Source organism: Tachypleus tridentatus, chromosome 2 (genome assembly GCF_004210375.1).
Source record: "Tachypleus tridentatus isolate NWPU-2018 chromosome 2, ASM421037v1, whole genome shotgun sequence".
NCBI lineage: Eukaryota > Metazoa > Arthropoda > Merostomata > Xiphosura > Limulidae > Tachypleus > Tachypleus tridentatus.
The window spans coordinates 124,939,550-124,957,591 of NC_134826.1; the positions used below are offsets into that span (position 1 = coordinate 124,939,550).

The 18,042-nt window shown below is 35.7% G+C and overlaps 1 protein-coding gene across 16 annotated transcripts in view; it reads left to right on the forward strand.

Annotated features, from left to right (window-relative positions):
• LOC143245023 (E3 ubiquitin-protein ligase LRSAM1-like) overlaps nt 1–18,042 on the forward strand; it is a 161,205-nt gene that overhangs the window by 31,515 nt on the left and 111,648 nt on the right. For all 16 annotated transcript variants that reach the window (XM_076490782.1, XM_076490787.1, XM_076490789.1 and 13 more), the window contains one exon: nt 5,710–5,754. In XM_076490782.1, the coding sequence (XP_076346897.1) occupies nt 5,710–5,754 (45 nt within the window). The remainder of the gene's footprint in view (nt 1–5,709; nt 5,755–18,042) is intronic.

The window sequence follows — 18,042 nt, forward strand, 5'->3', positions numbered from 1 at the left end:
ACAACTGTGTAGCAGCGGTAACTGACTGTATTATACAAGCAGCTGCTCAGTGTATTCCTAAAACCTCGACACGTTTTCCACGATATCCTCATCCGTGGTGGAATCCTGCTTGCCACTTAGCACGGAAGGCTCAAAAATGGGCCTGGGGTACTTTTCGTAGATATCCCACACTTTCAAACCGTGTTGCTTTTCAACGGGCCCGTGCACATGCTAGGTGGGTAAGACGTCAAAGCCAGAAGGAATCTTGGATTAAGTTCACAACTAGCATATCTTCTACCACTAGTTCCAAGATCATATGGGACAGGATTCCGAAAGGTTAATGGGCACTACAACTCTGTTTCCCTCTCGATCTTACTCTCTGATGGTCAGGAGGTGACTGATGTCTGGAGCATCGCTGACACTCTAGGTGAAAGCTTAAGCCGAGTATCTAGCACTTCTGCTTGTTCCTCCACCTTCCTGGTGGACTCGGGCATCAAGACTCGGGCAGAGCAATCACCTCTTTCCTTTTGAACTGACTGTTTATTTGACTATAATTGTCCCTTTACCCTGGTGGAACTGAAAATGGCCCTTCATCCGTCTGCCAGTACGTCTGTTGGACCTGATGATATTCATTATGACATGCTGCACCATCTATCTCCTGCTTCTCTTGATGTCCTTCTGATTGTCTTCAACCGGATCTGGCAGGAGAATGTTTTTCCTGATGCCTGGCGCCAGGCTATTATTTTACCTTTCTCTAAGCCAGGGAAAGATCCCAAGATTCCTTCAAACTACCGTCCAATTGCTTTGACGAGCTGTCTTTGTAAGACCTTAGAAAGGATGGTTAATGCTCGGCTTGTTTGATTCCTTGAATCAAACAACCTCCTCTCGCCCACCCAGTGTGGGTTCCGTCGACATCACTCCACCACAGACCACCTAATTCGTCTTGAAACGTCTATCAGAGATGCCTTTCTCAACCACCAACATCTTGTATCAATATTCTTTGACATTGAGAAGGCTTACGACACAACATGGAGGTATGGCGTTTTGCGAGACCTCCATACATATGGTTTATGTGGCCATCTACCCATGTTTATTAAAAAATTTTTAATGGACAGGAGATTCCAAGTTCGTGTGGGTTCGACACTTTCCCGTTCTTTTGTACAGGAACTTGGAGTCCCTCAAGGCTGTGTATTGAGTATCACACTTTTCAGTATAAAGATAAATGCCATCATTGAACAACTCCCTCTCACTGTTGCGAATGGGCTGTATGTCGACGACTTTCACATCTCATGTCAGTCGTCAAACATGAGATATATTGAGCAGCAACTACAAACCGCCCTCAATCGTGTATGGAAGTGGACTCTGGCGAATGGCTTTAATTTCTCTCTCTCTAAAACCGTATGCATGCACTTTTGCCATTGACGGGGTATTCACCCTGATCCTGAACTTCATATCGGTGAAGTTTTGCTGCCAGTGGTCCCGGAGACCAAGTTCTTGGGGCTTATCTTTGATCGTAAGCTGACCTTTATACCACACTTAAAGCAGCTTCGGGTCAAATGCAGAAGAGCACTGAACATCCTCCGTGTCCTCTCTTCTACCAGTTGGGGGGCAGATCGCTGTTCAGTGTTAAAGGTATATCGTGCACTTATTAGATCGAAACTCGACTATGGATCAATGGTCTATGGCTCTGCCAGATCCTCGGCCTTAAAGATGCTGGACCCCATTCATCACCAAGGACTTCGACTCTGCACTGGGGCTTTCCGTACCTCTCCAGTGCAAAGCATATACATTGAATCTCATGAACCTTCTCTACACATTTGCTGTTTGCAACTATCTTTACAATATACTTCAAAACTTCGTTCCTTACCAAAACATCCCACCTGGGAATGTGTTTTCCTTCCTCAGTGGGCAGTACTTTTACAGAACAGACGATCTGTCATTGCTCCGTTTGGCCTTCGCATCCGGGCGCAATTGGATGAATTGGGTCTGTCTTTGGATAACATTGCAGATTCCACAGGTCGGTCCATCCCACCATGGCTTATTACAGCCCCCAAATGTGACTTTTCTTTCAGTCACCTAAAAAAGGCAGATACTCCAGATTGGAAGTACCGTCTTTTATTCAATGAATATCTTTCAAACAATCATTCAGTTCCCATTTATACAGATGGTTCCACATCAGGTAATTCAGTGGGCTCTGCTATGGTTTGCTATAGGTCAGTAGTTGCATGCAGAATCCCCTCTACAGCTTCTGTGTTCACTGCTGAACTGTATGTCATATCTCTTGCCCTGGATCATATTGCAGCTGAGCAGTACTCCAACTGCACTATTTATACTGATTCGCTTAGTTCTATACTTGCCTTGGAATCGCTACACGTTGGCTCACATCCTATTCTCGCTGATATTCGAAACCGACTGGCCCATTTTTCATTAACAGCTACTTCAATTGTGATCATTACCATTCTGCTACAGGTAGTTCTTTACAACTTTGTTGACTGGATATCAACATTGGTTTTTACGCCATTTTCTGTTTTAATTGCCATTTTGCTTTTATCTTCAATTACTTTTACAAATTTTACTCCATTTACTTGACTTTTATCTTTTTACTGGACATTTGGTTACTCATTATTACGATTTTGCTATGTGTCTTTTAAAACACCTATTCTTTTACATTTTGATAATAGCTGCTATGACACATAACCCGGAACCAGGACTGGAAAGGCCAACTTCAGGTGATTGACGGTGGTTCTTGAACTTACCTGTTAGTCTTCCTGGCGGGTTATGATCATTACCATTTTGCTAGAGTAAATACTTTACAACTTTGTTGACTGGATGTCACCATTGGTTTTTACGCCATTTTCTGTTTTAATTGCTGTTTTGTTTTTACCTTCATTTACTTTTACAAATTTTACTCCATTTACTTGACTTTTATCTTTTTACTGGACATTTGGCTACTCATTATTTCGATTTTGCTATGTGTCTTTTAAAACTTCTATTCTTGTACATTTTGATACTGGCTGCTATGACACATAACCCAGAACCAGGACTGGAAAGACCAACTTCAGGTGACTGATGGTGGTTCTTGAACTTATCTGTTAGTCTTCTTGGCGGGTTATGATGATTACCATTTTGCTAGAGTAAATACTTTACAACTTCTTATACTCCGCTTTCTCTCTTAACATTGTAGACTAGGTGTCAACATTGGTTTTATACTTTTTTGTTTTACCTTCATTTCCATTTATGTCTTTTACTACATTTACTTTATTTTTACATTTTTACCGGATGTTTGGCGCAGATAGCCTCGCTGCTTTGTGCCATAAAACACTAAATCAATCAATCAATCACTTTTTCCTTCTCTTTATTCCTCACCAAAAACTAATGCTTCCACTTTCTACCAAATCTTGAAGTGACAGGTTGGTAGAATATAATAGATGGAGTTACATGCATTAAGAGAATATATTGCATGATTTGCCTGAGAAACTTGTTGGAATTAATAAATTTCTAGTGAGATGAGATAAAATGCTTGGGCCATACATTGAATTTTATTTGCATATAGAGGGTAGCATTGAACAAGAAGAGCTATTTATATGACCAGAGGAAAGTACCGATCAAAAATACATTTGTAGTATAGAAAAACTATAACATCTGATTTGTTGATTATCTTTGAGGCATTAATTGAATTAATTGTAATTTTTGATTAAATGATTATTTTATGTCAGACTAATGGATGTAATCACTGCTTGTTAGTAATCAAATAATCACTCAGCTTTAATGAGTGCAAAGACCAGAAAAAGTTACTCATATACGATAAATGAAATCAACTGAATTATCGTTTTATGTTTGAAAAATTTAATAACTTAAAGTAAACACTATATTAGGTTTACTTGTAATTTATAAATGCATAATAATCTTATTACAGATTTCCTGAAAAGTGATGAATGATGTGCAATAAAATAAAATGGTAAATCTGTTTGTAATTTTGAAACCTTGCTGGTGAAAAGTATACAGTGAATTACTTAAACATGATAATTTAACTTTCTGGACATGGTCTCAGTCAATTTGACTGACCATGTGACCCTATTGTACGTATTTAAAATCTTTATATTTTTAATACCTTCGAACTTTCAATATCCAAACTCACCACTGAGATTTCTCACCCTCTTGTTCTAGAGCAGTTGAAAAGTCCTTACTACTTCAGTTCACTTTTAATTAATATTATAATCCTTTCAAATACAAAAAGAAATCATATTTTCTAATGACGTATTCATAATAAACTAAAAATAAATATTTGTCTATTAATATATTGAGTATTTATTTTCAATAGTTTGTGTCCAAGACAATTTCATGTTAAGATTAAAAATAATTTTCCTCATCTCAGAACTCTCAAATTATCTTGGTGTAATCACTGAAGTTTTTTAGATACATTTCAAAGGTTGTTTTTTAGTAAAACTATATTTTATCTGTTATTTTCTCTCTACCCTATCTCAAAATGGGATCAGGTAACTTTGAATAATCTCGTTTAACAACAACAACAAAAAAATCAAAATAAATCTAAATTGCCTTTCTTCTATCTGGAATTATTTCAGATTGTAACATGAAACTACATTTGTTTATCTGTAGTACATTTAAGGTCTTATGGTTTACATCTATTGAAAATCAAATTTTATTATTCTGTTTGCCTTTTGATTACACTTGGAACCATGTATAACTATTATCCACACTATTATAAGTTCTAAAATCAGTTGGTGAAATGTGCAGGTGATTCTATACTACAGAATTACATTACCCACAAGCTACTACAAGCTGCTTGTGTGCATTCTTCATGGAACATTGTAATTATTATTATTAATTTTATCTAAACTAATTTTAACTGACCTCAAAAAATTCCAATTTTTACATTGCAAATAATTTATTATATTAAATAAAAAATATACATGGGTAAACAAAAATAAAGTACCTTTTTTGCTGTCTGTTGTTGAAGACACTTAACCCTACTTTTTATTTAATTAAATAATGCACCAAACATAGACTAATAACATGCTAAAAAAGCAGACAGTTTCCCTTACCACTCAAAATTTTTCTTGCTTTCTAAGTATGCAACAAGAGCCATTAAAAATTTATCCACGTCAGTCATTATCTTTTGTAAAGTATTATAATTTATCCCAGACGAGTCACTGATTTATTATGTTACGTATTACAATTTCACTTTCTGGAAATTTTAATTTGTAAGTTAATTAAAAGTCTATATTTATCAAATTTGTGATATTTGAACAAGTTTGATGTACACAATATTCCATTTTAACACAAATATCTTTTCATACACAAACAACAATAAGATTTTAGTAACAGTTATTACAGATAATTATAAATGATGATTTATATACAAAAGTTTTCCAGACTTACAAACAATATTTAGTCTTCTCTCTGGTTTGGAGCTGAATATTTTAGTGGTGCTTCACGATGAGTGAATTAATTCTGAGTTCATATTGTTATTCATTGCTTAATAGCTAACTACCTCTCTATTTTTGACTGGTGTTATGCTGTTTTCAAGCTGACCTTTCTATGATGAATATATCTAATGTTCTTGTAGAAATAATAACGTCCGAAGTTAATTCTCTGAAGTTAAACTTTTTGTAATGTTCGAAGTCTATAAATGTTCTTGTTCAGATATCTATAGTTTTAAATGAGAGGTAATACACTTATTATGACTTAAGATGTGTTTTCTTGTTTCAGATCCCTTCTGGTGTATTTACAATGTGTCGAGTGTTTAGAAAACAGGTGAGTACCCCTGTTAAAATTATCAGAAAAGAGGTTAAATTTACTCATAAACATTTATGTGATTAATGTAGGAGCTATAAAAGTATTTAAATTTGAATACAAATACAGATTTTTGTTTATCATGGATAAATAGTAGATTTTTCTGCTGTAAATGTACTTTATATTACTGATGAAAATGTGTTTAATATATAGGTTCTTCTGAAATTCTTATTCAAGGTATTTTATTCAGGAATAGCTCAGAATTTGACTATATTAAGAATCAATTTGATTAAAGCTCTAGCCAAATATTAATTTGTAGCTAACCAAAAATGTTTGCATCAACATAAATGTAATTTCTGTAAATTCAAGCTTAGTATTTTATGACCTATGATGTCTGAGATTAGAACTGTTAGCCATCATATAGTTCAGTAATAAAAATTATAACAATAAAATACTTATGAATGTTATTATTCATGTTTTGTTTTTTAAATTAATCAAAGTTTATAGTGTAAAAACCAAAAAAATGGCCTAAATATGCCAGCTCACCTTATCTTCTTACCAAACTTTCAGAAAACAAGTATTTCTTATTAATTTAATAGCCTTATTTATTTATTCATAGCCACAACATATATGTATAACTTTAACAGAATTGCCATGAGTAGAGATTGAGGAGATTCAAATGGCAAAGAAGTTAGGGAGGGAGTTCACTCAGGCTTATTTGGTAAAACAAGGAAGAGGTCTTTGAGACAAAGCCTAAACTTGAAAATGATTTTCAATTATTTTGAGTGATTAAGAACACCTCTCTTAGAATATTTTTTTTTACATTTTAAAATATCTGTTATTATAGAATAAAATTATACTGCAATTGGTAATTAATATGATCATACTTTAATATTTAGGAAAATGTTAAACATTGCAAAAAATTAATATTTAACTAAATTTCTTGTAAACCTGGAGTCTGTTTGACCAAAGAAAGTTAAACTTGCTGGACTGTTAAATATTCAAACAATTCCACACTGCTTTCTTTGAAATTATTCACTGGTATTAATTCTTCAGTGTCAAAGACTTTATAAACATTCACCTGCTTAACTCTTCAACATTGGCTTGGTCAATATTGTTTAAAGTCTATAGATTTAATATTTCTAACTTTTGATAGAGTATATATATCTTTACAAATTATGGCAGTCTTTCAATTAACAGAATTAGTTTTTTACATGCAAAAAATCATTTTTAGTGAAGTATTTTTAATAAACTAAAGATTTATCTGTGAACATATTGATTATTGTTTTTGATCTGTGTACAAAGTAATTTTTTGTGCTGAAGTTAAAAATACTTTTCTGCATTTCAGAAATCTTAAATTTTCTTTGTGTAATCCCTAAAACCTCCTAAATACATTCAATCATTTGTTTTTAATAAAACCTTTATCAATTATTTTTTCTACCCCATCTCTGTACAGGACCAGTCAATCTAGTTGACCTTATAACCACCACAAAAAAAAAGCTGAAATAATTCTAAATCTCTTTTATTTTTATTTCTAGAATGACTTTAAATTGTAACATGAAACTACATTCATTTATCCTAAAACGTTTTAAGCTCATAACAGTATATCTCTATTTATAATTAATTTATTGTTTTATTGCTGTTTTGATTACCTGTTGAACATGTCTAGCTATTACTCACACTGTTATAAAGTATAAAATCCCTTGTGGAATGTGTAGCTAATGTCATGCTATTAAATTACATTACACACAAGCTACTACAAACTGCTTGCACTTGTGCCTTGTGAAACATTTTTGCTATATTATTTTCGTTCATTTTACCTAAGCTAATCTAATTTTAACAAACATAAAAAGAGCCCTATAAACAGGAAGTACAAGAAAGTACTTACCAAACTCCTTTTCTTTTGCTGTTGACTGTCAAAAACCTTTAACCATACTTTTTTACACTTATCCTTGTAATCTACTAAATAATTTTTTATTTAATTAAATAATGCACCAAACAATATAGACTGATAACATGCTTAGCAGCAATTTTCTAACTCTCAAAATTTTTCTGGATTTCTAACAATGTGGTAAGAGTCATTACAAATTTGTTCATGTTAGTCATTAACTCTCCTGTGAGAACAAAGTGAAATTGATACTTTTTTGTTTAGAATACAACATTGTACAAGATGTCATTCGATAGAAGAAAACCTTGACTTTCCGTTGGTTATTGGTAATGTGTAATACAAAAATAATACAGAGCTATTAATAAGTCCTGAAAGGAAGGATGTGACAGGTAGATGGAGCAAGTGGGATGTGATTTTTATTTATAGCTCTGTAACCAAGCAAAATTGAAGGCTGTAAAAATTAGTTTGCCTGAGCAATAGTGATTCAATAGGGAACAAGTTGCATTGAATTTTGTACATTTTAGTGGGGTGATGAGTGAAAGAAGGATGCCTAAACAATGTGTTACTGTTTGACACTAGGATAAATTCAGGATTTTTCTTTCAATATTTCCTTATGCAATTAAGTGCTTAAACCTTGTATACGATTAAAACGTGGATTATTAGCCAAGTGTTTTTGCTATAATAAATGATATAACATAAAAGTAGTTGAATATAATGTGAGATACTAAATTTTTTCATGCATAATAAAGGATACCTGGGGAAAGAGATAAAGCTTCACATTCATTAATTAAAATTCAATAAGTAAAATATCTAAAAGTAAAGAACAACAGATGGAAAGTATTTTCTGATTAAAAAGTATTTTGCATGCCTTTCATCTACTGTATATTTTGTGAGGTTTGCAATGTTTTATGTATTGGTGAGACTAAGAGCAAAGTTTTTAATTAAATGATTTGTGAATACAGCAGAAATGTTGCAAACAGTAATATATACATATCAGCCAATCAGCTGAACATTTTGTGAGATAGGCTTGATATACATCTTTAAGTAGTTGTCTTAAGGTCTGTTTCAGTTGAACATTCTTCATTCGAACAGCACCATACTTCTACCTAAGGAACCATTTCCTGTCAAAATTAAGTGAAAAATTTCTGTATAGTACATTATATCTTCTCACTCAAATAACTATCCTTTTTTAGTGCTGATTTTTATATGAAAATGTTTTGTGCATACCATGAGCCTCTCTGAATCTTCAACCCATCTGGAATTAACTGATTCCAATGCATCTTGCATGCCAATCATCATATGATAACCCTCCACCAATAAGTGTGTGACATAGTCTTTTAATGAATGTGAATCCCTTTCTTCACTTTGAACTATCACTTGTTGTTTGGCAGAATAGATGTTGTAATGTTTAGTTTGTGCAATTTTCAAGACTTTTAATTTTTTTCCATAATTTGTTTGGATATTTATTTTCATTACAACTTCTGTGTTACCACTCCAGAAGTTTTGTTTTATCAGAACATTTACAGAGGCTTTAGATAGTAGTATTGTATGGGAAGATTTTTGGCTTTACTTTTTTAGGAGATAGATTGTCCCCTGATCTCGCCTTTATCAGGCTTTGCCTTGAGTTTAGGAGCCCACACATTTTCACATGCTGACTGCCAACTTTGGTTAGATAAAACATAATACTGGTGCAGTTTGTGTGTACTTTTATTGTTAATATTATTTGTCATTATTTGGATTCCATAACATTAGATTGATTAATTCCTATATTCATATTTAGGTTAGCTATTACCCTTAGTTTGTATCTTTTCTACTATGCCAATAGTACCAATGGTTTTTGTTATTTTAGAGATATCTGTAATCCATCTTGCTGGTGCATAAATCTTTCATTTAACTATATTGTTTGTCTTTCACATATCACATCTTATATACACTGCTGGCCAAAATCTTAAGGCCAGTGAACATAAAGAAAATTTTGTGTTGTTATACTCAACCACTTATTTGAGTAGAGCTTCAAAAAATGAAAATAAGAAAAGGGAAAATATAAATGAAAAACTTTTTTTAGCATTTAATAGTAAAAATGTGAACACTATGAAATTAACCTAAATACTAGCTGGTCAAAAGTTTAAGAACATACCAAAAAAAGTCCTAAACAGGGTATGAAATGCCCAACAAGAGGTCTCAGTAGTGAGTTGCATGGCCATCATTGTGAATAACTGGAATAAGAGGCTGGTTGGAATATTATTCCAAGTGGTGAAGATGGCTTCACGAAGATCATGCACTCTTTGGAATTGATGTCCATGTCTATAGACTTCCCCTGACATCCACCCCCAAACATTTTCAATGGGGTTCAGTTCAGGCGAATGTGCTGGATTGTCCAAAAGAATCACGTTATTCACCAAAAAAGTTCTTTGTCCTGCAGGCATTGTGGATTGTAGCATTGTCCTGCTGAAAGATCCAGTCATTTCCACACAAGCCTTCAGTCAATAACATGCCAATGTAGTCATCTGCTGTTTGATGCCTGTGTATAACCTGAAGCTCCATTGTTCCCATTGGAGAAAGCACCCCAGATCATGATTAATCTCCTCCACTGTGTCATGTAAAAAATGTCTCTGATGGGATATCCTTATCGTGCCAGTAATGTTGGAAGCCATCTGGACCATCTAAGTTAAATTGTTTCTCATCAGAGAACAAATCATTCTTCCACTTTTCTACATCCCATGTTTGGTGCTCCTCAGCAAAGTTTAACCAAGCTGGAAGGAGCCTTTGAAGATGTTTACGATTTTTAAAGCCCTTCTCACATAGATACTGTCGTATTGTTCTTGAGCTGCATTCTGCATCTGTAAGGGCCTTAATCTGGTTCAACGATCAGCTGGTGTCTTGCCAGACAACCCGTCAAATTCTCCTGCTCAACGCTGGCAAACCTGAAATTCTCATTCCGTATCCATCAGGGTCTTTTAAGAAATTTGCAACAGCAGTTTTACTACGCCCAATCTCACCAGTGATAGCATATTGAGAGAGGCCTTTCTTTTGCAGCTTGACAATTCTGCCACGTTCAAACTGTCAATTTTTTAACCTTTGTAATGTTTTTACCCAATGTAACACAATTGATGTTGACAATGCTAATGCTTGGAAACAAATGACTATGTGCTTACTGATTAATGCTTCGTTTCAGTGTAGTCTTAAACTTTTGACCAGCTAGTATTTAGGCTAATTTTGTAGTCTTTACATTTTCCCCATTAAATGCTAAAGAAGTTTTTTATTTTAATTTTACCTTTTCTTTTTGTCATCCTTTGAAGTTGTACTTAAATAAGTGGATGAGTCTAACAATGCAAAATACATATTTTTTCTCTATGTTCATTGGCCTTAAGATTTTGGCCAGCAGTGTATATGTTATGTTATTTTTAAAGTCATTTATTCCTCTTCATTATTATTTATCTCAAAAAATTCTTCATATTAATTTGATTTTGAGGAACCCCTTGAGCTTGGGTTTGCACTAACTTCTCCAAATATTGTAAATAGTTCATGTTAGGTTAAGATTTTTATTTCAAAGCTTAGTGATATCCTTTTTTCCTGTACTGCTCAATTAAACTCAACACATGGCTGTTGTTTACAGTTTACCTGCAGTTCTACTGATGAGTTAATCACTAACAAAGTTGAATATCTTGTTAGCTTAGGCTTAATAAGTATCTTTTCATCTTCATTTAGCTGTGGTTATACTCCTAGATTATTCATTGTTTAGGTTAAGTGTTTTGTTTTCTTCAAAACAGCATGTATTTGATAACTTTATTTTGTTACACAGTTGGTCATCAATAATATATAATTTATATATCTAAGCTTTAAGTTCATTTGCATGCATCCCTGGTGGCTGGAATTCACCTTATCTGCTTCTGATATTGTTCACCTTCCTCTTATAGCACCTAAAGAACCCACTTCAGACAGACCAGATTTTATCAGTTTTCCTCCATCTTATCGTGGATTGCATTCCAGGCCTCTACTGCAGAAACTGTTAGACTTATCTCAGTTTTTTTGTGTTTTTTTTTTTCAAACACATTTCACAGTATATTCCTCTTATCCTGACATTGCATGATAATGTTTCTGTCTATTTTGAGACTGGGTACTGGCAAGCCTTGCCCTATACAGCCTTTATTTCTTTTTACCTTACCAACAGGCAGGTTTTCTTCTTGATTTTATGTCCTGGAGATATGTCTTAATATTATCCATTTTCTTTCCTATTTAGGTTTCAGCTTCTTATTACCTCTAAGTTTCTACAGATAATGTTTACTCTAAAGTTTTGATGAAAGTTTTGCTCAACACTATTTATCTACTTTGTAGCAAACAATATTTCAAGCACCTTCAGCAGCAAATGATAATTTGTAGTAGTTAGAAGCTGTCCTAGCCAAATCACCTTTGTGAAATGAGAATCTTGTTCATTTAAGAATAGTACTAGTTGTAACTTTGGATTTCTTTGAGATTCCATAATATGTAGTTTTATCTAAATATATAACAATATTCTGTGGCTTACAGTGTCTAGTAGCAATGGGCCATGTTAAGGGTTTGGAAGACCTCAATGACTGCAGAGGATAGAAAGATCTTTGCAAAACTGCCAGAATTGTTTGTGCAGCATTGGGGCAGAGTGGTAGCTGAACATCAAGATTATCCATCCTTCAGCCTTTTTGTGTCTTTCCTCAAAAGGAAGTTAATATTGCTTGCAACCCAATCATGTTGCTTGTCCTGCCTCACAAGTCAGGAGCCAAAGAGAACATTCTAACTAAACCAAAGTGGAGCAAGGGAGCTAATGCTACCAACATGACAAAAGTTTTGAAGATGGGATGCATCTTCTGTCAGAGGAACAGTCACACCCTACATATCTGTTAGATCTTCATTAATAAAACTCCTCCCGAGCAAAGAGATTACCTGCAGAAGAATGGGCTTTGCTTTGGCTGCCTTGTGCATGGGCACTTATCCAAGAACTGCACCAAGAAGAGCCGTTGCTCGAAATGCAAGGGACAGCATCCAACCTGCTTGCATGGCAATTATGAAAGTCTGAATGGTCAGACAACAAATGGATCAAATGGAGCCATCTCCATAAACACTACTGCAATGAAAAGCACTGTGACACTGAAGGTGACAAATGATAATTGGTGAGGGAATGACCTCTATGGTTGTGCCTGTCTATCTGTCATCAAAGAAGGATCCTAATAGAGAGTTCATGATGTACATATTGCTGGACATGCAGAGTGACCCAACTTTCATCCTGGAATACACAGCTGATAAACTTCTAACTAAATCAGAACCTCTCAGACTCAAGCTGTCCAATTTGACATTTTTCTCTACAATTAACTGTTTAAAGTTCAAAGGACTGCTGATTCGAGGAATTGGTTCAAGCAGAATAATAAGTCTGCCGATAACCTATTCATGAAACTTCATCCTGGTGAACAGAGACCACATCCCAACCTCAACCACTGCAAATAGATGGAAGCACCTCAGAAAACTGGAAACAAGATACTTTCTCTTCAAAACTGCAAGATTGGACTTCTTGTGGGTTACAACTGTCTTGATGCTCTTGCTCCATGGGATTCTGTAGTTGGTCATGACATGGAGCCATTTGCTCAGAAAACATATATCCAGAAGAACCATCACTGAGAACCCAAATGCACTAACCCACAGAATAATCACTCAGAAGGTGCCAGACACTATTTAAACACAATATCATACAGATGAAGCTCAGTTCATTTGCAACATGAGTGCAAAAGAGGAGCAAATTCTGCCTCAAATAATTGAACTCTTGGAATCAGACTTCTTCAAGAACAAAATCAAGCAGGATCACTTCATGTCTTAGAAAGATATCAAGTTCATGACAACAATGGGGAGAAACACATGCAAAGACAAGAAAGGTTTTTACACCATGCCCTAGCCCTTCTGCCATAGACAGCCAGACCTATATAACAACAAACAATTAGCAGAAAAGAGACTAGAACAACTTAGGCATTGATTGCTGAAGAATCCACAGTATTTAGAAGACTACAATTCTTTCATGTTTGAAATAATAGAGCAATGGAAGGCATAAGAAGTGTCATTGTTTGAAAAGGAGCCAAAGAATTCCTGGTACATTCCACACCATGGCATTTATCATCTTCAGAAGCCAGGAAAGATCAGAGTTGTCTTCCATTGTAGCAATGTTATTAAGGAGACTGCCTGAATGATGAACTTCTCCAAGTCCCAGAGCTGATGAATTCATTGATTGGCATCAAAATGGGAACAATGGCTGGTGGAACTGGGCACCCTCTCTAGCGTGAGGCTTCTGAGGTGCTTAAAATGAAGAGACTTTGGAACCATTCTTTGCATGGAATTCCACCATTTCTCAGATGCAAGTCTCTCAGGCTATGGGCAATGCACATACCTCCATCTAGTAAACAGTAAAGGACAGATACACTGTTCTCTGGTATTAGGTAAAGCCAGAGTTGCTCCACTGTAGGGTGTAACCCTACCAAGTTTGGAGCTCACTGCAGCAGTGACTGCTGTGAAGATTAGCAATGTACTTCGTAACAAGATGAAACCCACAATGTCGGAACACTTTTGGACGGACTCAAAGATAGTGCTCGGCTACACTAACAATGAAGCCCATCATTTTCATATCTTTGTAGTCAATCGAGTCCAAGTGATCAGACAAACAACAAATCCGGGCCAGTAGAGATATATCTCCACTGACCAAAACCCAGCTGATCATGCTTCTCGTGGACTTCAAGCTTCACAAATACAGACATACACTTGGTTTACTGGCCTCTCTTTCCTCTGGTATTCACAGCTACCTTTGGGCAATGATATGGACACAACACTGAAAGGAGATGACCCTGAAGTCAGAAAGGTGTTGGTGACCAGTGCAGAGAGAGGTCAAAGTTGGTCAGTACTCCTGGAATGGCTGCAGCATTTTTCTGATTGGCTCCAGAGGATTAAGTCTCTTGCTATAAACCAGAGGTATATAGCAAAGATAAAGAGGAAAGAAAATATCAGCCTAGTAGGAGCGATGACAAAAAAGCAGAGACAAAAATGGACTTATAAATGTAGAAACTTGACAGATGGCAATATCATACTGTTGACAGATGATGATATAGTAAGAAGTCATTACAGACTTTGCAAGGTTGTGGAAGCTATACCAGACTGTGACGCTCTGGTGAGGAAAGTGAACCTCTTCATTGGGGATCCGAGTCTGTCTAGGGAAGGAAAGCAACTATCTCAGCCAATCATTGTACAAGGTGTTTGGAAAAGACACTGTGCAGTTTTGAAAGCAGCGATAAGAACATTCATTCAGTCTATTTCAAGCCAGCAACTGATAGCAGTGTTTAGAAACAAAATAAGAAGGATCCAGGCCTGTATTGATGCCAACGGGGGTCACTTTAAACATTGTTTATAACTGTCATTCATATTTACCTCCTGTATTCTATATTGAAACATGTCTGTTAATAAATATATAAGTGCAAAGTGACTTTCCGAACACCCTGTAGAATGCCTTATTCACAAACTAGTTGTGCTATTGGAGAGAAAACAGTACTGAATGATTGAATATTGTATTTTGATAATGTATGATGTATTAATAATGTATTAGGCATGTTGGTCAGCATTTGTGATTATCATAGCTCTTAGTATTCTCAGTGATCCTCACAAAATCAAAGTGATTTTGGTGAGGAGTGTGAAGTTTTGATGAAAGTTTTGCTCATTACTATTTATCTATACTCTTCAAACAAAGAAATGCAAAAGGCAAAATTTGAGACATATTGTTAACAAGTTTATTCTGGGTAGTTCTGTATGACATGTGTGAAACTTTGCACATTCACTGTTGAACATCCAAAGTCTGCAAAAGCGAAGTTCACGCCCACTAGTTGAAGTTTAACGTCACTCAATGTCAATAACGAGTATGCCCCCTGTGAGCATCAATAACTGCTTGGCATCTCCTGCCCATGGAAGCGATCAGATGACGAATCAGATCCTGTGGAATGACTGTCCACTCAGCCTGCAAAGCTGCTGCAAGCTTAGGTAGAGTCTGTGGTTGAGGTTGTCGCCGTCACAGATGTTGGTCCAACTCGTCCCAAAGATGTTCGATGGGGTTTAAATCTAGTGATCTGAAGGGCCAGGGAAGAACGTTGATGTTGTGGTGTCTCAAGAAGACAGTGGTGAGTCAGGCTGTGTGAGGACGGGCGTTGTCATGTTGAAAAAACGTCGTTGATGTTCACCATGATGGGTTCCACATGGGGCCTAAGAATCTCATCGACGGTTGCGTACGGTCTGATCGGAAATCCTACGCAGCCCTGGTATGGTTGAGGCAGTAGACGTCGCAGTGGTGGTCCTATCCCGAAGGTGACGTAATCGGATGTAGCGATCTTGTGCGAGTGTGGTCACACGAAGTCTGCCAGATCGTGGACGGTCACGAGTTGATACATGTTGTTGGTGACGATTCCGTAGCCTTGTGATGGTGCTTGGGTGGACATTCATAGCTCTGGCAACATCTGATCAAGATTCGCCTGCTTCCAAGCGACCAATGGCGTTGTTGAGTTGTGCTTCAGTCAGTCTTGGCGTAACTGTATTGCGTGTCGGTGGCTTAACACTGAGCTATGGAAACCGAGAACCCGTCACTTTTATAGGGATTTTGCACATGTTGCACTTGCAGAATATGCAGATCTCTCAAACAAATTTATTGGACACGAATGCGTTTTGGCGAATAATCCGATGTTTTCCTCCGTTTTCAAAGTGCACAACTTTTATTGTCATTTTGTCTGAGAGTCAGTGTTTTAACACATGTAACATCACATACTCTGAGCTTGTAACATTATTACATATATTTCTCTTTAAAATAACAAAAATATCCCTTTTGCGTTTCTTTTTTTGAAGAGTATATTTTGTAGCACACAATGTTTCAAGTTTTCAGTTCCAAACGATAATTTATATTAGTTAGAAGTGGCTCTAGCCAAATTACTTTTGTGGAATTAGAATCTTGTGCATTTGAAAATAGTACTATTTGTAACTTCGAATTTCTTTCAGGTTCCATTATATGCAGTTTTATCTGAATATATAACAATGTTCTATGGCTTACTGCTTAATCAGTGACACAATCCTTTCAATGTATTTTCAGGTATGAGTGTTAGATTTTGATAGTAAACCAATTCAAATGCTGTGCATAGTGATACAGTATTGTATTAAGGAGGTGAGCGTCCATACGCTTGGTCAGATCCATGTGAGATTGGGACTGTTATAAGAAATACTGTCATTATCACGAAGCAGACATGAGGAAATTTTTAAGATTTGGATTGTCCCTGTTTTTTGTATTCAAACTATATGACTGTATTTACCCCAAAGTCATTGACAGTCGCTTATTACGTAGCATTTGCTATTTAATAAAAAGAACAGTAATACAACACTTGGGTTGAGTTATTGTATCAGAATAAATTGCACAAGACAGTGGGCAATTACATTTACCCTCCACTTCCTTTCTCTTCTTCCTATTTATGTTGGGGCATTTGCCATTTCAGTTCTTTCCTTCCACATGTAGCTGCTTTACTTTTGGGATCTTTTAAGGTGGGACACTCCTGTTTGTTTAGTATCCTCTACTAATAGTATTTAAGGTCAGATCATTTCATTCACTAGTCCATTTTTGAAACTCCTTGTATACGTTTAGCATCAAATGGGGTATCTGCCATGCAATACTCACTTTTTTTTAATTGCTCTTTTGTTTCATTATAAGATATTGTTGTTTTTATTCTTTTACTTCTCTCGTAACTCCTGATCCATTACTTGTCTTGCTTTTGGGATTTCTCCATTTGTCTTTGTATGCTCGATGCTGGTTAGAGTTCTGGACCAATAATTCCACCTCAGTCACTTCATATGTTATCTTTATCACATTTGTTTGTGCTATTATTGCATGTCTTTTATGAAATGGTCTACATTTTACCCAACTTCTGTATTTTGGGGATTTTCCCACACAATTCATTTAATGTACAGATTTAGTTAACTCCTTACAAATGAGAGTAGTTTTACCATGTTCCTAGTTTCCTTCCACAATTTGCTTGGGTCATTGAATTTTCCAGTTGGATATGTTTTTCCTGTCACATACCTCAAATTGGGACTATCAGTTCTCCTCCTTAAATGCATTTGATGGAGTTTTCTGCCACCTAAGCCATTCTTTTGATTTCCCTCTTACATTTTTCCTTCCCTTTTCATCTGTATGTTCTGGTAGATGGTCATATCTCCTCTTCTGAATTAATTTTCTTTCCTGATACTTGTCTCCAAAGGTTGGGAATATGGTTCTATCAGAACAATACTTCAGGACAATGGGTTACTACAAGTGCAAGGTCTTATTACCTTCACACCATGGCACTTCCATCAATCCATTGTGCTTTCATTCACTTTCTCTTTTTGTCTGTATTTGA